This window comes from Triturus cristatus, chromosome 1_1 (assembly GCF_964204655.1).
Source record: "Triturus cristatus chromosome 1_1, aTriCri1.1, whole genome shotgun sequence".
Taxonomy (NCBI): Eukaryota; Metazoa; Chordata; class Amphibia; order Caudata; family Salamandridae; genus Triturus; species Triturus cristatus.
The window spans coordinates 106,267,811-106,290,398 of record NC_140579.1 but is presented as its reverse complement, the minus strand read 5'-3'; the positions used below and the strand labels follow the sequence as shown (position 1 = coordinate 106,290,398).

General features: G+C 42.2%; 1 protein-coding gene across 4 annotated transcripts in view; it reads right to left on the bottom strand.

Annotated features, from left to right (window-relative positions):
* Positions 1-22,588, bottom strand: part of LOC146869663 (zinc finger CCCH domain-containing protein 11A-like) — a 216,049-nt gene that overhangs the window by 140,562 nt on the left and 52,899 nt on the right. For 2 of the 4 annotated variants that reach the window (XM_085609699.1, XM_085609731.1), the window contains exons 3-4: positions 9,704-9,864; positions 7,072-7,191 (exon numbers count right to left, since the gene is read on the bottom strand). In XM_085609699.1, coding sequence (XP_085465825.1) covers positions 7,072-7,191; positions 9,704-9,757 — 174 coding nt within the window. In that variant the 5' untranslated portion in view covers positions 9,758-9,864. Of the gene's footprint in view, positions 1-7,071; positions 7,192-9,703; positions 9,889-22,588 lie in introns of all 4 variants that reach the window. The other 2 variants (XM_085609715.1, XM_085609748.1) reach the window with 2 other exon arrangements.

Genomic DNA, 22,588 nt, shown 5'->3' with positions numbered 1-22,588 from the left:
GCGACTCAGCAGATTCAGTCCTTCTGTAGTCTTTGATTGCAGCACTAATCTGGAGTGAGGGTGCCAGAGGTGCACTATTACGCCAGTTACAAGCTTGTGGGAGGGGGCGACTAACTAGCCAACAGGCTATCCTACCCAATTGGGGACTACTTCCTGGGAAGCGAGGCATTTATCTATCCAGGGGCATAGCTTTAGGGGCGAGGTAAACCCCCCCCTAATACATGTATTTTCAGGTTAACAGTTGGGCAGATGCTTTTGCTTTCAGTCGGGTATGGTGAGGAGTCTGTTGGATTTCAAAAGGAATTTTTACATACACACACACACACACACACACACACACACACAAAGACAAAAACACACACTCTCTCCAGTATAGGTTTTGAAAGTCTTCAAAAATGTTGGTTATTTTACAAAATGTTGTGTTTTCTTTCACTGGAGACCTCTACCAATACACATTTGCCTCCCTTTCCACGGCCCCTTTAGCCCCTCTCATGTGCCCTGCTTGTGGTATGGTGTGTATTAACATTATATGCCAGCACTATGTGAGAAAGTGCCATCTTTCTTGCATGATATGCCCCCACTTTTTGCTGAATTGCTGAACGTACTTTGACTGAGTGCCCTGGGCTCCTGCCAATCAGGTACCCAGGGCCTATGTTCCTTCCCTAAAACGGTGCTGAAACCTAAACCCCAAATTGGCAAACTCTGGCCACATGTCAGCCCCTGGTAACTGGTACACTACGTACCCAGGGCCTTGTGACCAGGGAAGGCCCCTAAGGGTTGCAGCACTTATTGTGCCACCCTTAGAGGCCCTGTACCCTGGCACCCACACACTGCCCTTGCAGGCTGAGTGTCTGGGTACAGAACAAAACAGAGTCGACATGGCACACATCTCTGTGTGCCATGCCCCAAACACACACTGCCCTGGCTTACATCAGCCACCCCTCTAGCTGGGTGCCCTATGACAGTGGTGTGGGTACAGGTGCATGAGCCCTGTGCCCCTACAGTACCCAGGTCCATTCCTGGCACTGTAAGTGCAGTGCTGCCACTTAAGAGTATATGGTGCTGGGAGATTGTCGAACTCCACAGCACCATGCTGACTCCACTGAAAACTGAGAAGTTTGGTATCAAACTTCTCAGCACATTAAACCTGCACTGATGCCAGTGTGAGATTTAATGTACAATGTACGACAGAGGGCATCTTAGAGATGCCCCCTGAACCTAAAAGCTGCCACACAGCAGACATGTTGCTGGACCCCTGGGTAGAGAGCCATCCGCTCTCCTGGGCCTGCAACAGTGCACATCCTGGGCGAGGTGCTAGGTCTCCTCCCCCAGGATGGGCAGGGGAAGCTTCAAAGGCATGCCACCTTTGTGAGCTTTTCCAAGCCACTTGCTGTACTCAGCAACTGGCCCCTACCGGTTCTGACCCCCACTTTGGTGGGAAGACTGGCCGGAAACCCCAAGGAAGGACAGGGGGTGTGCCAGCCTCTGCCAACCCCACCCCTCAGGTGGGGGAGGCGAGGTGAAGCACATTTCCGGGCTTTCGCCATCTTGAAGATGGGAAGCCCTGTCCAATCAGGACTAGGCTACTGCCCCCCTCCCACAGGAGAATGGCAGGACAGGGGGCGTACCCACCCCAGGGCAGGGACCCAGTGGTCTCTGCCCTTTACCTATCTGTAACGCCCCTAAATTTAGTATTTAGGGGCACCCTGAACCTTCCTTCCTTAGATCCAGATTCCGAAACAGCAAAGAAGATCAAGAGACAAGAAGACCTGCCGTGCAGCTGCTCACAAGAGGAAGACACCAACTGCTTTGGCCCCAACCCTACCGGCCTGTCGACCCTCGAACCTACTTCTGCTAAACCCCGGCATCTCCAGTGGCCAGCAACCTCACAAACTCCGGAGGACCTGGCTACCTTGTGACTCTAAGCAACTGGGACTCCCACGAGCAGTGGTACTGCTCAAAGCAAGTAACTGACCCCTGGCATCAGCCAGGAACCGCGAACCCTGCACACTCTGCACCAGCCAAGCCTGGCCTGTGCTGGAGTGGACAAAGGCCCCAAGGACGTCCCCCCGGGAACTGTGACCCCGAATCCAGCACCCAAGGACGCTCCTGACGCCTGCAGCCTCAGAACTAGGGACCCCTCCAACCGCGACCAGCAGAGGGTAAGATTTCCCGACACCAAAAGGCACCCCTGCACCCGGCGCCCTGCGGCCCCCTGTGTCAAACTCCTGGGTGCCTACCTATCCTCCAACTACCCAACTTACGTCTCGAAGTGGTAGTCACACCTGAAGTATCTTCGTCCCCAAGCTTGCAGCCTTTGTTTATTTTTTAGCTTCTCCACTGCAATCCATTGAGCGCTCGACGGCTCAAAAGCACCCTGCACCCAGCCGCCCGAGTGTCCCTGGCAGTGCAATCTCTACTCTACTCTACTTCCCCATTTGCCCTGAGCGAGTGACCAGGAACTCAGCTCCCACTGCCGCGTGGCCTGCTAGCCAGCAGCCACCAACCAAGGGCCCCCTGCCTCCCATAGGATAACATTGGGCCTAACTCACTCTGTACCCGGCAGCCCCTGTGCCGCTGAGGGTGTAACAACTGTAGTTACCTGACCCTGGGAGACCCCTGAGTCTATGCCCAGAACCTTAACTCTGCCAGTCTGAGCACTTACCCAGAAGCCGATAACTCTCTTTTCTTCCATAGGGTAACATTGAATGGTTTAACTTAGAAAGTGTGGAGTTTCTAAACTTTCAAATATTCACCTAAAATCAACCGAGTAACGAAAACGAAAATACTCACCTGCTATCAGGAGAGATCCCAGTGCTGGATCTTGGTGCCCAGCACTGACCCTGAAAAGTAATTACAACCATACTTACCGTTAACCCAATTTTCTTCCATAGGAAACCATTGACTGTTTTTCTGTGAAATTTCTTTTAAGTGTCGATTTTTGCAAACTACAAATATTCTTTAAAAATCGCACCAACTGTGAAAACGTAATTGCTTACCTGTTTTAGATAGATGTCCCAGTGCTGAACCTAGGAGCCCAGCACTGGATTACAAAAGTAACAAGAACATACTTTACCTGTAATTTGAATTTCCTTCCATAGGATAACATTGCCTGGTTTTTGCTGAAAACGTTTCTAAGTGTCAATTTTGCAAACTTACAAATATTCGTTAAAAATCGCCTGTATAACCTAAACGCATTCTTTCAACTGTTTACAGGAGATGCCCCAGTGCTGGATCCAGGATCCAACACGGAGTTAGAAAAAGTAACAATAACCCCACTCACCTGCTAATTAAATTTCCTACCATAGGAGAACATTGGTGATGCTATGTGAAAAAGGTTTCGAAGTGTCAACATTTAAAATACAAAAATATTGCTTAAAAATCACAACTGTAACTAAAACGCTTTTACTCAATTGTTTACAGGAAATGTCCCAGGACTGAATCCAGGATCCAGCCCTGTGGTTAGAAAAGTAATCCTTAAAGTAGCTAATTGCATTTAACTAGAAATTCCCATTGAGCTCAATGTATTATTGTGTTTGAAATTGTGTTGCCTATTGCAACAACTGTGTCTATTGCATTCAAAAGCCTATTGCATCTTGAAAATATTTATCTAAAGCCTCTCATTCAGAGAAAGTATATTTTGAAATCTATTGTTGGTTCTAAAATAAAACAACCATATATATTTATACAAAACCATTGGCCTAGAGTTCAGTTCTTGAGTGTGTGAGACCATTTGCTGACTGAGTGTGTGCAACAAATGCTTTACACTGTCCTCGGATACTGCCTTACTGCTCGACTAAGCTACCACTTTAGAGAGTAAGGTTATATCTAACTTTAGCCTCTGCTAAACCTCTAGGGACTGTGAACTCTGTGCACACTGTACCTATTTGGGAACAGTATATACAGAGCCACTTTCTTACATTGGCGGCAGCGGTGGGATACAAACTTGCATTTGTTGGACTAGTTGATTACCATCTGATCACACAACAGAACTCTTAAAATTGCCTTTAGAATTCTGATTGGTCTTACCAAAATACTAAAAGTCTTGTCAGGGCCTTGCTCAAGTCCCTTTAGAATTTTAGAAAAATAAAAGTTACTATTGTCAAGGGTAGAGGGTTAGAACTGTCAGGTTAGAATGTTTCAAAGAAACCCAGCTATTAGTGAAAATAATACCATGCAGGACCTGGTGGGGGAGCTAGACCTCACACCTTACTTACACTTGTTGGAAAATCTGAAGCTCACATCGCCCCCAAACTTACTGACGAAGCTACACTCCTGTACCTATCCCAGAGTGCATTATTCTGCCCACTCCCAACATGACCAGACCTTTCTCAGTGTGTGGATCTCCCTAGTCCATCCCATAGGTGTGGATGCCTGGCACTACACTCCCCTTGGAAAATTAGTTTGAAAAAGTTATTCCCTTCTTGCTTGGGATGCCAGTCTGTCTGCCTAAACAAAGAGTGAGCCCTTCACTAGTGTGACCCCAAATCTGCCCTTCAAAGGCGGCTCCGACCCCCTCTGGTCATCCTGCCAGCAGGAGGCCACACCTCCTCTCTCGGCAGGCGTTTTGTACCTCTTCCTGAAAGTTGCTCACAAGTCTCCCTAGGAGGGCAACAGGCTGTTTCGGGGGAAGCTGCTGTTTGCAACAGAAAATGGGTACTAGAAAAGTTGAGCAAAGAGGTGGCAACTGTGTAAAGTTGCCTTTTGTAAAATAGTTACATTAATTTCAACTTGGGCTACCAGTCCGGTATAATGTGATAATTCTTTTGATACCTCCATGTATACATTTTGGTAGTGCCATTCAGAAGTTATCACTGCTGCGTTGTCAGTGTGAAACTTCATAGTAGCCAATGTGGCTACTAGGCATACCACAATAAAAACATCAATGTGGGGATTTTAACCATTACGACATGTAAAACATAAAAACACATCCTTCCTTCTAATATAATGCACCCTACCTTTAGGGGTCTTTAGGCCTACCTTGGGGGGGGGGGGGGGGGACTTATGAATATTAACAGGGCAGGTTTGGACTTTGGCACAGATTGTAATTGGAAAGTAGAGTTAGCAGTTTGCAAACCGCTCTGCCAGTCTGCAATGGCAGTCTAGGAATCATGTTTTTCTCTGTCATTGTTGTAGCGGCAGAACAAGTGCATCAGTCCATGAGTGATATTTAACTTAAAGGTCCTAGGTACCTATAGTGCCATATGCTAGGAACTTATAAGTAAGATAACTTATACCAATAGGGGGTAACTCAACTGCACATATATTTAAGGATTAGAGCACTAGCATTGGGGGCTGGTTAGCAGGTCATAAGGCACTTTCAGAGTGAAAAACCAGCATGCAAAATGTTTGGGGGTGTTCATGCAAAAGAAGGCATGTCTTCACACAGGACAACTGTGTGTTCTTTGTTATGGGTGTATCTGAAATTAAGCTGGTTCCCATTTTTGCTGTTTTTATATTGTTAGTAGGTACATTTCAACTGCATTGATTGACAGCAAATACATTTTACAGCCCTTTAAAAGTCCAGATTGGATGAAACAGTCAGCTGTCTTCTTTCTGAAGGCAGAGCAAATTAAGTGGACTCAGAGAAAGAAGAAAAACTCAAGATTATGCTAGACTTTACATTGCCGCATTTTGTATTTACATTTTAATGTGTGTGCAACTAGCAGACTTTCTACATTGGCCTTTTGATTAAGTCACAGGCTTTCGGGAATCAAATGCTAAGTTGGCTCTTCTACCACATCCACATTGTGAAGACTGAATCCTGCATCTCAAACAGATCACCAATGATGCGTGGTGTTACTCAAAGCTCAGTTTTGGCTCTGGTGATATCTAATTTATCTCAGACCGATTTACTTTCTAATGAAGGACTCTGAAGTTAACATTCACCAGTATCTAGACAATAGGGAAATTATTTAAATAGCGCATCCATCAAAAACATCCTGGTTCTGTGGTCCTGTCTCATGAAACGACAGCAGTGGATGTCAAAGAACTCCTTCACGCTAATGCCTAATTTACCTTATCACTCTCAATTTCCAAGACAAATTTAAATTAATCACACTCTTGTGATTGAACTAAATGTGGAAAGTTTTTACCTCTATCCCTTGGACAGTATAATCCCTTGACTTAACCACTTGCCATATTCACCAAACATCAACAAGACTGACTGTTTTTTTTTTCACTCATTAAGAAAAAATTAAGTAACACCTCCTGACCTCCGATTACTAAAAACTGCTGCCTGTTCTTTATTTGTTTTGGTTCTTGGCAGCTGTAATCCCCCCATTCCTCAATCTCCTTAATTAAGGCGGTTGTCCATGCCAGCACTATCTATGCTTACAAAAAATATAATCAAAGCTTGTCGGTTTTAAAACAGAACACTATAATAGTTAACTCCAGCCAGAATGAAATTTAAAACGGTGTGATCTACAATGCCCTTCATCTAACCAAACTGCTGACCATATGCAACGAAGCGTCAGGAGCAAAGATGCTCTGCATTTGCAACCGCTTACATTCAAAACGTTTTTAGCCTTGACTAGGCAGTTTAGGGTTGCAATTAAAGATCCCATCCAATCTCTTGTCCTTCAGAAAAATGCTGGAATCATTTCCTGGCCTCCATCTCACACAATCGGAAGCAACACCGTCATTGTATTTCTCTTTAAATTTTGTGTCCTCATACTTTAATTACTCACTACACCTCACAGTTTATTAAACGTTCTACTGCATTGATCTGAAATAATACATTCTCCATATTTTCTGTAATTTCCACTACATGCAGTACTGCACCGAGAATCGCAGAAAGTGTCTCAATTTAAATACCAATAGTCAACAGTTGTTTTGGCGCCAGGCATGCATCCACTAGTATCTTAATGTTTGTTTATAAACACGCTTTTGAATGCTTAATGATGTAATCGGATCATCAAAACCCTATACATATGTCTTTTTTAATTTGCCTTGCAAATGTGGAGTTTTAAAATCAGATCATTGGTTTCCAAAACAATTGGTTTCTGCTACTCATGCTCCTCTACACTTCCCAGAGAGTTAGGAGAAACACACAATTCTCAGGTCACTCACGTCAATCTTCATGTGTCTGAACTTGCACACTTGTCGGTAACACCGTCCCTCTTCCCAAAGGGTGCACACTGTCTCATTGCCGAGGGCGGCTTCACAGTGTCGAAATGCACAACTGTCGCCCTGTCAACAGAAGAAAACAAGAGCATTGCTGCGATGGAATTAAGTAGATATCACAGCCCTTTCCCAGTTGCTTCATAACTTCACAAATGCTGAAAGAGGTGAAAATAAGCAGAATGCTGGAAAGTGTGAAAACAGTGCTGCCCTGTCCAAAGTCAATGACAATCCAGTACTTTAGCACCCCTCTACCAACTGAGTACTTTAAATGCTGACAGGGACAGCATTTTTAGGTCGAGTCTAGAGCAGCGCATGCGCTGTGCTCTGGCGAGACTTTTAGTAAGGGCTTCAGAAAATGGCACCACTGTGGCCTAGAGCTTAAGTGCATGTGCGCCCCGCCCTCTGCATTCCGCAGACCTTCTCCAGCCTGCTCTTTCCCCCCTCGACCCCTCCCTTTGGACAGGAAGGAGGGAAACTGCTCCTGTTTGCAAGCCTCACCACTATTCATGCCATGGAAGTTTGTCAATAGGGCATGAACAGTGCATTTCATTTCTTGAAAACAAGTGTCCCTGTCTCCCTTTCTACTCTGGGCTGCTCACTCCTCTGCCCCCCCACCTCTAGGCGTCAAGGTCAGAGTCTGCCAGCAGCTTCACTCTGAAGCTCTTCTCTCCTCCTTCTCCCCCCACCCCCTTTTCAGAGGGGAGGGGAAGGGAGGCTGGGTCCATTGCAAGCTTCTCAACCAGCAGCTTTATGTATGTTATAGAAGCGGCCACTTAACCCTTAATACGTAGTGTTTACCCCCTCTGTCCCCCCCCCTGTCCTAACACTTATCATCCGGTTCAAAGCTCGCCGTGCTTACCCCCATGCCCCCCGCTCTGTCCTAAAACTGATCATACTGTTCAAAGCTCACCGTGCTTACCCCCTGCCCCCGCTCTGTCCTAAAACTGATCATACGGTTCAAAGCTTGTCGTGCTTACCCCCTGCCCCCACTCTGTCTGAACACTCATCATCAGGTACAAAGATCGCTGTGCTTATCCCCCTGCCTCCGCACTGTCCTAACACTTATCATCAGGTTCAAAGCTAGTCGCGCATATCCCCCTGCCCCCCACTCTGTCCTAACACTTATCAGGTTCAAAGCTCACTGTGATCATCCCCCTGCCCCCCGCTCTGTCCTAACACTTATCATCAGGTTCAAAGCGCGCCATGCTTGCACCCCGCTCTGTCCTAACACTTATCAGGTTCACAGCTGGCCGTTATGCAGCACAATATCCTTGGTGGAACAACATCAACTGTTGCATGGCTAAACACTTATAAGGTCCCAAAGGAGAGACCTATTGGCTATGCCAATGCTTGTTGTATATGTTCTGAAGAGAGCAAAAATAGTTTCCAGGCACCCTCAGTCTTTAAAAGGTAGGAGAGGGGTGCCATGGTCTGTAAGAAATGAGAATTGCTTTTTTATAAAGAATTCATGGCATATGTAGCTTCAACCCAATAAATAAATCAAATTCTGTTTTTGTACCTCTCTGAAGGATGGACAATAACTACAATGCAGAAAAGTAGCTGTTGTTTCTAACTGAATGCCTGGCCTCCGACAGCCATGAATATCATCATTGTAGTTTTAAATAAATTCATTGGACCGTTTAAGGAAACAAAAAGAGAAAACTTAAGCAACATGCATTCACCAGATACCCTCTGGCATCAAGCAAATATAGATTATCACAAAAAAGAGAGACTAGGGAAATATCACAAAAAAGAGAGACTAGGGAAAAAGTGCCTTCTCCGACTCCCCTGTCTAACATGTAAACTCACCACACAGAGAAGTACTAGAATCAACGAAAAAACAACAGTGTGTTGGTCTGCGCATGGACGTCAGATGCGGCCCTATGATGAAGCATGACACTGCAAAGTGTGTGAGGGCAGTATTAAGACATCTGTTCTTTCTTGTTGTAGATCTCTTCTTCTTTTACCACTGAGTGTTGAGGCAAGTTGTCCTACACTTACATATCTTTATTTTTAGAATTTGTATTTTCGTTGATTCTAGTACTTCTCTGCGTAGTGAGTTATCAAGCAAATATACCCAAATCAGAACAAAACTGTTAAAATAGGAACTTTTGTGAACGGGACTTCAATTTTCCCAGCATGTAAAATACAGTGAGGTTCTACTTTTAAACCTGTATGGCGACTTCAAGCATGTTACATTTAGCAAAAAACCAGGAGGGGGTGGTTCGATTAGAGCCCTAAAAAACAAGGAATGGCAGTGTGCTTGAGCACAATGCAGGAAGACTAGAGGAAAGGAGTTTGATGATTTTTTGACCAGGATGTGCTCCAGGACAGAATTAATTTAAAAAACTGTGCAGGTCAAGGAAAGAGCCCCTTGCATCCCTTAGAACAGTCAGCCCAAAGTAGAAGTTTTCTGGCACTTCCCCAATAAATGCCTTTTGTCAGAGGACCAGGACCCACCATTATTGAACAAGTTCTATTTGGTTCTACTGTCAGGGAGTCAGCCTATGGACACAACATTTAACAGGCAACAGAGTTTGAGAAACATTGGTTTGTGCTCTTGCGTGGTGTAACTTACCCTGGCACACCTGGAATAGAAGAAGAAATAGCAGTCCGGTGTTTGATTAGCCATTGCTGTCAGACCTAAAGCTTTTGCTTTAGGGCCTCTCTGAAAACGGTTAATTTCTTCTAGAAAGGGAACTAATCCGCCTTCCTCTCCTACGGCTCTCCGTTTCGGCACTGGAAAGATTCAATGATTGTAATCTTCAGGGGATGACAAGAAATCAGTAACTCAGATGCACTACACCATTCAAGAACAAAGGTAGCAGAGGGAGAACTCCTAATCATACTAGGAGAACATTTTTCACTCTAGCTTTTAAATAGTCAACAGATGTCTATGCATTAACATTTATCAACACGAAAAACATGGAAAATGCTGTCGCAACTGCTCTGCAATCTTACAGCTTCAGAAAACCAAAAGAAAACAAACCTCAGCCTTGTCTACAAATATACAACCAAACCAAGCAGCACTGCACCAGCACCAACAACATGCAGCCCACATTTATATCGGGGAACTCAACATTCTACATTAAAACAGTTCTTCCTGTATGGCAAAAGTACCAAGCTTTTCCTAAAAAGTTCACTACTTATAGTACCCTATTGATAGAATCGAAATAATAGTATTGCACAAATTATAAGGTATAAAAAAAAAAAGTCAACAGCCCTTCAATTAATCAGACTTCAATTAGAGGCTAAATTTGGTTGAGCAGTGGCATGAACTTTGTTTACAGTGTTTTTCCCCCACCTAAACAATCATACCCTTATACACTGAAGAATAGTATATAGTACGAACTCAAACATAACCCGATGAAAATACAGGGGCGGTGCCGGCCTCTGTACAAGGGAGTTCGTGTTATTAGAAAGTGAGCATGTATTAAAGTACATTCCGCTCTGTCCTCACAATTTCAAATTGTTGGAGAACAAAGCGTTTCACCAACAATCATACAAAGCCAACTTATTAGAGCGCGCGGCAAAACTACCTCTAAGGTGTGTTGTAATAGGCTTTGGAAGAACTCTGAGCTTGCAAAGTGCCATATATTGAGATACGCCCTACAGATGGGTGAAGGTTTTGCTGATCATATTTTGGCTTGGACTAATAAGAGTTTAAGACAATGACACTGATAATGGTATACTATGTTGTCCTGGGGCTTCACTGGCATTTTTACATGCAGATTTTTAGGTGAAAAGAACTCAAAGATGACTGTTCCAGGCTGAGAATCCTCGTTCAGCGCCAGATCTGTGAGTACATAAACATACTGCAGACACTGGATTTAATTGAAGGGATCACTGTTATTTGGTCTGCTTCATTTACCAGTGATATTAACATTATTATTTATGGGGTAGAATTTGGCATGTTTATTTATAACGTACTGTTGCTTATTTGGTTGTTAATCGTGAATTGACAGATGTACATAAATAAAACAATAGGCTCATTTGAAATGATATGATTTAAACGTTTGAGCGAGTGCAGTAAAAAGACACCAAAAGATTTTTCGCTTTCTTTAAACAAAAGTGAAAACAGTTGACATCAACAAGGAAACATACCAGTGGCCTTGGTTTACTTACAAGCATCCTTTGATCTAGTTACAAGATCAAAATTATAGATAGCAGCTTTAGTCACACAACTCACACTGCGGTGGCATTAATGGACAGCCAAGGGAGAAAATGAACATCAGTAGGCGAATAGGGCAGGGCTGTGGCCTTGCTCCAACTTGCATTTCACGCTTCATTTATGTTTGCATAGAATCTTTATTGGATGCAAAATGATTTTCCTTACATCCCACACCAAAAGGTTCCTGCCTTTTTTGTGGATGATTCTTTCTAGATGTCTAACTGGGGCCTCCAAATGTAAATGGAAGATTTTTGCCAGTTTTGTTTAGGTTATGGACTTAAAATTAACACTTAAAAAAATCCTATACATTTAAGGGCTCGATCAACTTGAAAGATTCGGTTATCGAGAGAGTCTCAGAACTTGATTACTTGGGTATTAGCCTATCAGATTCCCATATTTGCCCCTCCCCCCAACTTATTAAAAGCCAGCTTCTTTTAAACCATGGAGCCGCCACTATCTTCAAATTTGCAAATCTTACGACCATATATTCTATACTACCAGCTGTGGAAATCTATTGGACTAAAGATGAAAGTGCAGCCCTATATGGGTTTGAGTCCTAAGGGCACCGAATAGCGGAGTTGTTGGAAAAGTGTGAAACCAAATGCATTAAATCACTATTAACTGCCTCAGAGTGTGCTTGTGCTTCTGCTATGGCTCGATCCGGATTTAAAATCGATTACTCATATGGCAAATCTGATGGCCTGTTTAAACTGGACACGCATTTAACCAACAAGTGAACTAGATCCCTGCATGGAAGCACTATGAGATGTTAAACACAGGCCATTGCTGGAGCGGGTAGTACAAAATTTTGTATTCCCCATTCTGCATGTTTATATTAATCCGAATAATCAATTAATCGTAATATTATTAATCTGTTTGAAGTGATTAACTCACCAACTATATTAACAAGAGAAATATACGAGGGAAATGCACTTTGCATGGCTATATTAATTATGAATTAACTTGTGTACGCATATTAATAGTAGAAAAGTAGATTATTATATGTTATATGTTGCTTTAAATGATGTATTTGTGATTTGTGCTTTATTCAGTGAGTATAAACTGCTCTGAGTGTTGCTTCTGCTAGATAAATGCACACACATATGGGTATTAGTAAGGGAATAACATTTTATTAGTCATTTCTATCTTTTAATTACGTTTTTGTGTTTCTTTTGCTTAAGTTGACCATTTCGGCCTATACAAGATGGCTGAACAGGACGGTAAACGTGACTGCCTTGACAACACGAGGTTCTGGGTGAAGTGCGCATGCGTCACCTCCAGCAACAGTGGCCTGGACCCGACCCCGGGCGAACATGTACCCTCCAAGGTCATTCCGGGAACTCATCCAAGACTAAGAGACAATGCCCAATTTAAAAGCCGGAACAAGCAAGTTCGATGACTTCAGCTACGACACCCTGAGAACCGCTCATCTCCAGTCGAAATTGACCAATGAGAACTCTCTAAATCCAATCTTGATACATATTTGTTAGTATTTTCATTATAAAAGTAGGTAGGGAATTAGGGTAGTATCGCTACGACCGGCTCGCTCATCTTTGACAAACACGATTTCCTGACGTTATGCTGACGGAGAGGACGGTGACACTGCTGGACAGCTGTTATCCTGAACCTATGAGAGACTGAATTGCGGCCAAACTTTGAATAAATTCTTCTTTGACTGATTGACTTAGAGGACGACTTTAGCAAGAATAGGTAAATATAATGCTTGGAAATGCTGATGATGATGATTACTAAATTTCCTTGCAAAATAATTTAGATAAAGAGTATTTGATTAATTGACAAATGTGTTGTGTCAGTTATTTGAATAAAAGAAATGTGGTAAGGAAGTAATGTATAGATAGACGAGCATTATTCATTCAAACCAAGTAAAACAACTAAATGATTCATCTCCTTATGGGAGGGATATCTTGGGTTTAATGTCAGTGTATTTAGGGTAGGGCGAAGGTATTCCTCTCATGTCAGCGTTGTGAAACGTATTTTCCCTCAGAAAACAGGTCAACCGAGTGTAAGTATATTGGTGTTATGGCCCCACCAATGAATGTATGTGAGTGAATTGGATGCCGAGGTATATGGTCTGTGCCGAAGGGGGAATTTGACGTTAAGCACTGCATCAGTTTTTCTGGTAGCAAGACGGTGGTTTTATTGTCTTGGTGATTATTGCTTGTAAATAGCTTATTGGTTATGGATACTGGTTATGTAAAAACACTATGTTGAGTTGCGTTGAGTTTTATGTCGTTAGCATGACTTCTGGGATGTAGGAAGTTTGTAACGGTTCCGTAGTAGAGCAGAGGTAAGCGTTGCTCTCGGGAAAGACGGAATTGTTGTTATCCTGTAGGTACACAGGAGGAAAACGTGTGACGATTGAAGTTGCACGACGCATTGTCTGGGTTCGATTATCGCCGTGTGTTGCCATTAGAGACATTTTCTGTATGAGAGAAGTGTGTATAATAGCGATGGTTACCTGTGAAATTCTGGTCTTAGGTACCAGGGATCCAACTGGCATTACGAAAACGCTTATCACTGGAAAGGTAATAGGTACTCTGTGAGCTTGTTAGAAGGACAAAGGAGAGGTAAGCGCTGCTTTGTTAACGTATGCTATAATTCTGTAGTAGGACAGACTGTTCGTTGTTCTCGGGAAAGACAGGATTCTGTGTGAATGTACTACATTTTCTTGTGTGGAAGTGCGTGAACGAAATTGCATTTGGGTTAATTGCGAAACTCTGGGTTTATTTCTCAGGAGCATTGGGTCTCCACCTATGTGTCTTAAATACTAGAGAAACAGTTAGCTAATGCTTGTTAGAAGGGTGAAGTAGAGGGATGTGCTACTTTATCAACGGAAATAATGATTCCGTAGTAGGGCAGAGGTAAGCGCTGCTCTCGGGAAAGATGGAATTCTCGTGGGAAAGGTCTATTGCTATTCTTTGGTTAGCGAAGCTGACAATGGAGACGTTTTCATGTTGTTACTAACAGAATTGTAAAAATTGAAACAAAAAATTACTGAGCAGATTTGTAAAGGAGGGGTACACAGGAGCAGGAGCTGCCGCAGCGGCTGCTGACGTCAGAACGACCGTGCTATGTTTGGACAGTCGGTCAGAAACGTAAAATGCTCTGGATTGGTGCGTTAAGTGTGCGCCGTGCTGCGATTGGAAAAATACAGGGTAACGTAGACGCTCCGGATTGGTGCGTTAGTGTGAGCCGTGCTGTGATTGGATAGAATAGCGGTACAGTTGCAAGGAGAAACTAGTGCGATACGAAAAGAAGCGAAAATGTATTACGATCCACCAGAAAAAGAGAAAAAGTCATGGTTCGGGAAAATTAAGAAGTGGTTTAAGAAAGACAAGCAGGTCAAAACGAGGGAAGGACAGTTACTTCCTCCGCCGAAAACCCCTGCTTTTTTAATGATTGCGAAATATGGATATCACACCTGTATTTGGTTAGACAACTGGGTCAACAAAAGAGGACGGAGAGTTAGCTTTTCCGGAACATGGTTCATTTAATTTGTCCGTTTTGAGAAATTTGAGAGAGAAAATGATGAATTTAGAACCGAGACCTAGACCGACTCAATTTGAAGCCTTGACGGAATGGGAAGGCGAAATGCATGACCGAGAAAGACAGAGAAACGGTAGAGGAAATAGGTATTTGTTTGGCAGATCGTACGGACATGAGACACATGAGGATCGAATGAGAAGGTGGCGAAATGCAAGTATGACTGAGGGTTTGTTTCCCGTAAGAACTGCAGGAGAGCATGAAGGACGAAAGTGTGTAGAATAGAGGCATAATGTGGAATCAAGAGGGTATGGAGTGAATGAATCTGAGGATGATGTTCTTGATGATATGTTCTATAAGAATCCACCATCATACCGACCAGAACCAGAAATATTAACTCCAAGTGCCCCAATGAAAGAGACAGTACGAATCATAAAATCGGAACTAGAATTCCAAGATTTGGAAAGGTATCATCCTAATAGAGAGGTAGAAAAGAAATCTGGAGGAAAACTGGATGGAGAAAATTCAGCAGAATTAGCCAAAACAACCCTAGAACTAACGGAGAAAATAAGAGAATTAACTAAGAATTTGGAAGCAGTAACCGTACCAGTAACGATAGGTCCAGTAATGCCTATTTTTGACAAGCAAAAGGACAGTGAGCATTGTTTGAGAGTCCCTTATAAGAGTAATAAACCAGTTGAACAACCAAGAGTGAGTCAGAGTGAGAATCCATGGAGACAGACTATGAGTATGATTGAACCGAATTTTTCAAACAACCCGTTTGTAGGTCAGAACTGTGCAGAGAAGCGTATGACAATGAAAGAGACCATGTCAGAAACACAAAAAGATTTTGGACAAGGAAATGTAGAGAAGCCAGTAGGACCATCTACAGAGGAGTTGAGTGAATGGTTGAGAAGCTTGCAAAAGAAAGACAAGGAATCTCACTCGATAGATGTAGCTAAATTACGAATGGTACTGGAAGAATTAATAGTAGGTACTATCCCGACAGAGAAGTTAAAAACGTACCAAGATGAGGAATTGTTATTTCTATGCAAAAGCGTGACATGGAGAGCGAAAAATCTTCATGAAAGATTAGAAGAAGTTGCAAATGAAATGGGCATTGATATTGAAAAGGTAAAAGCCTTACAGAAACCCTATCGAGTAGATTTCACTGAAAAGGACATTGAAAACATGAATACTACAGGACAAATAGGTCAGATTAAGGATATAATTATTTTATTGAGAAAATGGGGAGACGTGGACAAGTGGAAGAGCAGATGGTATCGTAAGCGAGACGAAGTTTCAGACAAAACATTTTCAGCCTATACGATGAGAGAAAAAGAGAAGGTTTTGACAGAATACCCTATGAGAAAGATTCCAGGAGGAGGATATGTTCATGTCCCATGGACTAGACAGGATATTTTGTCATTTACGAATGACTTCCCTCGACTGCATGAAAAGCCCGTCGAGTGGTATAGACAGGTAGACAGATTTGTGAAATTATCCAAAGTATTGTAGATTGATTTGAATAGTTTGTTTGACATAATTGTACCAGCTGATTTATGGACAGAATGGAAAATTGTAATAGATTGGCCAACCCAGGAATACCCGAGGGATGCTAAGACAGGAGCCCCAGACCCTGAGGTAATGAAGAAATACGAACAGGTTATAGCATTTTTGAAGAACAAAGTACCCCCCCAAGGAGACAGATTGGGTGAAAATTGACAGAACACATCAGGAAAGCAAAGAATCAGTACATGCCTATTATGAAAGGTTAATTTTAGCCTTTAAACAATTCAGTGGAGATGAGAATTTGAGTGACAAGGATTGGAGTCATTTCGTATACAGGTTTGTATATGGTCTTCGTCCAGAAATTAGTGAAATGATAAAACAGCATACGGTAGATTGGCAAAACAAGAAGATAGATGAAGTATTGAGACATGCTAAATATTTCAGTGATGAAATTGAAGCAAAACAGCGAAAACTAAAAGAGAAGGCAATGTGGGCACAGGTAAAAGCAGCAGAGAGACAAGAAGCACAATTAGTGGAACAAGCAGGGTCAAAACAGAGATTTAAACCTGCGAAAAATAAAGGGAATATTGAGGAAGCTAAAAAGAAATTTCCGTGTCATAATTGTGGTAGGATAGGGCATTGGAAATCCGAGTGTAAATTTCCTCCAAGTACTAACAATGAAAATGCCTCATTGAATCCACAGGTGCAGAATGAGGTGAGTGGTTGACAGCAGCAGGGTGTAACACAACAGAATCAGGTACCAAAACCACCTTTTCCACAGAACAAAAATCGCCAGAAGTATAGTAAGGAGAATGGATTCTACAACGAAGAACAGGTAAATAAGCCACAACGCGCTAGCGCTGCTTCGCAGTATTGGTTGCAACGCGATGAAAGCGATTCAGCAGAGGGTTACGGACGGTGCCGAAGGGAGGAAGAAGAGTGCGTACTTGGCGCAACTCTAGAAGTAGACCAGACAGGCCCAACAGATGGAGTGCTGAGTGCTGCATATGCAGTATGTACAGTTGCAGCAGTGATGGAAGCATCATATTTGAAAGGAGTAAAGTCGGCCCAAGTAGCTGAACGTATTGCCCTGACCAGAGAATATAAGATTGGGAAAAGTGTAAGAGAGACTGTGATAACTGATAGCCAGTATGGATACGGGGTGGTCCATGATTTCGGCCAAATTTGGCTGCAAAGAGGTTTCCTGACCTCAAGTGGGACTCCCATTAAGAATGCTGAAGTGGTTGGAAGGTTGCTTGAGGCAATACAGCTGCCCAGGCAATTGGCTGTGGTAAAATGTGCTGCTCATAGCCGCAGTGGTGATTACATTGCCACTGGAAACAAGTTTGCCAATGACATGGCACAATATTGTGCACGAAATCAGAATTCACTCAATCGGGCAAAGGAAAAAGAATTGGTTTTGTGTTTCCCAATGTTTACTAACACTGTGGGAACCTGGGAGGAGGTAAGACAATTGCAGGAAGAAGCAGGAGAAGAAGAGGTAAAACAGTGGATAAAAGCAGGATGTGCACCAAGAGAGGAAGATCATGTGTGGGTCTATCGAGATGGAAGACCAGTAATGCCGGATAGCATGATGTCTGCCATGGCACGGATGTATCATGGACAGGGACATATAGGGAGAGATGCCATGATTCGGTCCTTTAAACAAACTTGGTATAATGCCAAGTTCAGGCTTGTGGCGGAAAGTATCTGTCAAGGATGTCTAATTTGTCAGCAATACAATCCAGGAAGAAAGACAGTGGTGAGTCTAGGAACAATAGGCCGAGAGGGAGGGCCTTTTACAAGAATGCAAGTAGATTTCATTGAGATGCCTCCTTGTAACAGATTGAGGTATGTTTTGGTAATGGTATGCCTATTCTCTAGATGGGTAGAAGCATTCCCAACAAGAAGAAATGATGGAATGACAGTGGCAAAATTATTGTTGAGAGAATTTATACCTAGATTTGGGTTCCGGGTAACAATTGAATCAGACAGAGGAGGACATTTTCATAATGAGATCATAAAACTGATTTGTGAAGCATTGAATGTACGACAAAAACTGCATTGTGCCTACTGACCAGAAGCTTCTGGTGTAGTAGAACAAATGAATGGTACTATCAAAAACAGGATAGGGAAAATGTGTTTAGCCACAGGTATGAAATGGCCCGATGTCTTGCCTCTAGTACTCATGATTATTAGATCAATACCAGACAGAACTACTTGTTTGAGTCCACATGAGATCCTCATGGGACGCGCAATGAGACATGTATTTATACCAGTCAACAAGCTGATGACAATAACTGATGACATGGTATTGGAATACTGTAAAAGCCTGGCAGACGCAGTTCATTCTGTGTTTCATCAGGTTGGAACGGATGCCACCACTCTTGAAAAGAAGCCAGCTCATGATCTGAGCCCAGGGGACTGGGTAAGGATAAAAGTACACAGAAGAAGAAACTGCTTGGTTCCCAGGTGGGGAAAACCAAAGCAAGTCATCTTGACTACGACAACAGCTGTGAAGTATGATGGATTGAAGAACTGGATCCATGCAAGTCATACCTTGAGAATTCCAAATCCAGTGGATTGTAAAGAGAAAGAGTATTTTGATGAGTCAGAATCCAGTACTGAGTCAGATGACGGAGAGCCAAAGGATAAGGAGAGAGAAAACTCTGAAAGGGGGAAACAGAGCCAAGGTTAACTTTTGTCCCCAGAAGCAACTCCCTGAGGAAAAGATTGCAGATTTCTGAATCCAGTTGAGACTCAGAGACCGAACAAAGAGCCCATTCATCCAAGAAAGAACAAAGGAAGAACAAAGAAAAGGACAGTGGAGAGACAATAAAAGAAACCTGTGATAAGGAAGTGCCAGATGAAAGATTGAGAGAGATTCCACCTGAAACAACACCTTTAGATGGACAGGTGCTAGATACAGAGAGAGAGGGAAAGATTTTTGCGGAAGACCCCCGAGGAGGTGTAGGGAACTCCAACATCCAGTTAGAAGCAGGGACAAGTAGTCAGCAGGAAGATTGCATGACGGAGATTCGAGGAGGGACAGAAGTAGGGAAAACAAAAGAGGTGGAGAAAGAACTCGTTGAAGTTAAAAAGCAAGTTGAAGCAGAGTCTGAAGAAAGAGAGGATGAAATACCAGAAGGCCGAGTTCTGAGAAAGAGAGCTTGGAGAACTGAAAAGAATGATAAAGGAAGTAAACTGAAAAGAGCGGCCAAAGATGAAGTGTGGCCAAACAAAATAAAGAGACTGAGATATCGGCTGACATGTGTAAATTCGGCAAGAGCTGAGCAGGTGAATGAAGTAACGAGTCAGGAGAAATCGAAAGAGGAAGAACAGACAGTAGTCAAAGAAAGCAAAAGAACAAGAAAACCTAACCAGAAGTATAAATCACCGGAATGGACATATGTGGCCCTGCCTGAAGTGAAAGAAGAGGCGGACAGCCAAGGAAATCCAGAGGTGGTTGTACAGGAAGTGGTTGAGGAGGACGAAGAATCGGAAATCCTGAGAGTTATCTTGTCTGATATTGGAGAAGAAGCGCATGTTCAGGACAACCTGTATGTTGAAAACGAAGGGAAGGTGAAAGATGATGAGATGCCAAACTGAATGAGATAAGAAATTACGAATGGAAAGACAATAAAATACTGAAAAAGACAAAAACTGGTAGAATCACGTAGGTGCTTAGAAGCCTTGGGTTAGAAACTAGTTGTGAAGTAGAAGAGGCTAAGTCAAAAGACACGGCTCATTTTAGAAAGATGGCAAACATAGAAGGTAGCAAAAGTAGATGCACTTTCCTTAGAAGATGGTGCAAAATGTGTTGTTGTTGTACAGGATTATTAATGCTTCTTTGGAGTATTGTTGCTCTAATAATTTCATTTAAAGTTACTGTTGATACATTAGAAGGACATAGTGATAACATAACTAAAAGAGGGAAGGTTCAAAAGGTAGTTCCAACTAGAATAGATAAAAACTATTTACATAAAGACAGGTCAATAACAGATTTTTCTAACAATGTGTTTTCAAAGTTGTTGTATGAATATGTAAAAACTATGGTCGTAAGGGATTGTTACGTATGTATGCAATTACCTGCATTTCTATCTGAAGGAGTGACTTATCACCTCCCTGTAACATATGGCATAACATGTACTGTAATAGCTAGTTTGTTTTATCAAACAGGTAAATTAGAGTATTATTTTTCAGATGTAGATACTATATTCTCACAAGTACCGTCAATTAACAAGCTAAACAAAGTAAAACCTGCAAAGGTATTAGGTGAATTTTTTCTAGAGACATATGAACTAACGTTAGAATATATATTTAAAAATAACTTGACTTGCAGTTTAAAGAAAGAGGAGAATACATTTTTGGATATGGTTGAAGAAAGGAGATTGAAAATGCAAAGGAAGGTTTTAGAAGGGAAGGTGGAGAAAACGGTTTGGGATGTAGAAACAGAGAAACATTTAAGAGGAGAATCGAGTCCAACTATGGTTTTAGATTGGACTCAGAGAGGGAAATTGTGTATAAGAAGGAATCAGACGGCGTATGACAATTATTTTCTAGGGAATAGTGAGTGCCATGATACATACCGGATCATGGGAGGATGGGGATTTAAAAGGTGGAAGAGATCCAGTCTTTCCAGGACTGTATTTCATTTGTGGGAACAGGGCATATTATCGTTTGCCAGACCATTCATTGGTATGGCACATGTTATGTTGGCCTGGTTTTTCCAAAGATTTTTCACATGGATAGAGGAGAAGATGGTGTACATAGTTTAGGTAATCATTTAGCATGAAGTAAAAGAGAATCTTGGGCTGAAATTGTAGGTGACATTTTTGGAGCACTGATACCCGCAGTGGGAATATCTCTGAATGCGAACAAAATTAGAAAACTTTCAACAGTAGTGGATCGCTTGTCAACAAGCACCGCTGGAGGATTTTTATTGGTAAATACTGAAATGGTTGCCATGCGTGCTATGGTAATGCAAAATCGACTTGCCCTTGATATTTTTTGGCAAAAGAGGGTGGAGTCTGTGGAATGCTGAAAGTTCAACATTGTTGTACTTACATTCCTGACGAAAGTAGAGATTTGAAAATTTATATTATGCATGACGAAATTGTACCACTGGAGGTTGAAGGTGTTTGGAAGAAGATCGGTAAGAAAATAACAGCTATCGAAGACTTTGTAGTAAAACTAGGTAGTACATTTATAGGCAAGATATTATTTCCATTAACTTGTGTGATTTTCTTAGTATTAATAATAAGACTAGGTTGTATTTGTTGTAGAAAGAATAAAAACCAAGAAAGAATAAAAAGAGAAAACTTAAGGAGAAGGGATAAGAAACAAGAGAGAGAATTTGAAGAAATAGAACTAGAAGAGTTAAAAATGATAGCATGTATAAAAGAGAAGAAACAAGGGAAACTGAAATATGAATGAAACAAGAAATCAATTTGAAATTTCCGTAAAATACTACAAAATTTTATGCTAGTGTGGTGATATAATCACCAAAGGGGGGATTGCTGGGGTGGGTAGTACAAAATTTTGTACACCCCATTCTGCATGTTCATATTAATCCAAATAATCAATTAATCGTAATATTATTAATCTGTTTGAAGTGATTAACTCACCAACTATATTAACAAGAGAAATATACGAGGGAAATGCACTTTGCATGGCTATATTAATTGTGAATTAACTTGTGTACGCATATTAATAGTAGAACAGTAGAATATTATATGTTATATGTTGCTTTAAGTGATGTATTTGTGATTTGTGCTTTATTCAGGGAGTATAAACCGCTCTGAGTGTTGCTTCTGCTAGATAAATGCACACACATATGGGTATTAGTAAGGGAATAACATTTTATTAGTCATTTCTATCTTTTAATTACGTTTTTGTGTTTCTTTTGCTTAAGTTGACCATTTCGGCCTATACAAGATGGCTGAACAGGACGGTAAACGTGACTGCCTTGACAACACAAGGTTCTGGGTGAAGTGCGCATGCGTCACCGCCAGCAACAGTGGCCCGGACCTGACCCCGGGTGAACATGTACCCTCCAAGGTCATTCTGGGAACTCATCCAAGACTAAGAGACAATGCCCAATTTAAAAGCCGGAACAAGCAAGTTCGATGACTTCAGCTACGACACCCTGAGAACCGCTCATCTCCAGTCGAAATTGACCAATGAGAACTCTCTAAATCCAATCTTGATACATATTTGTTAGTATTTTCATTATAAAAGTAGGTAGGGAATTAGGGTAGTATCGCTACGACCGGC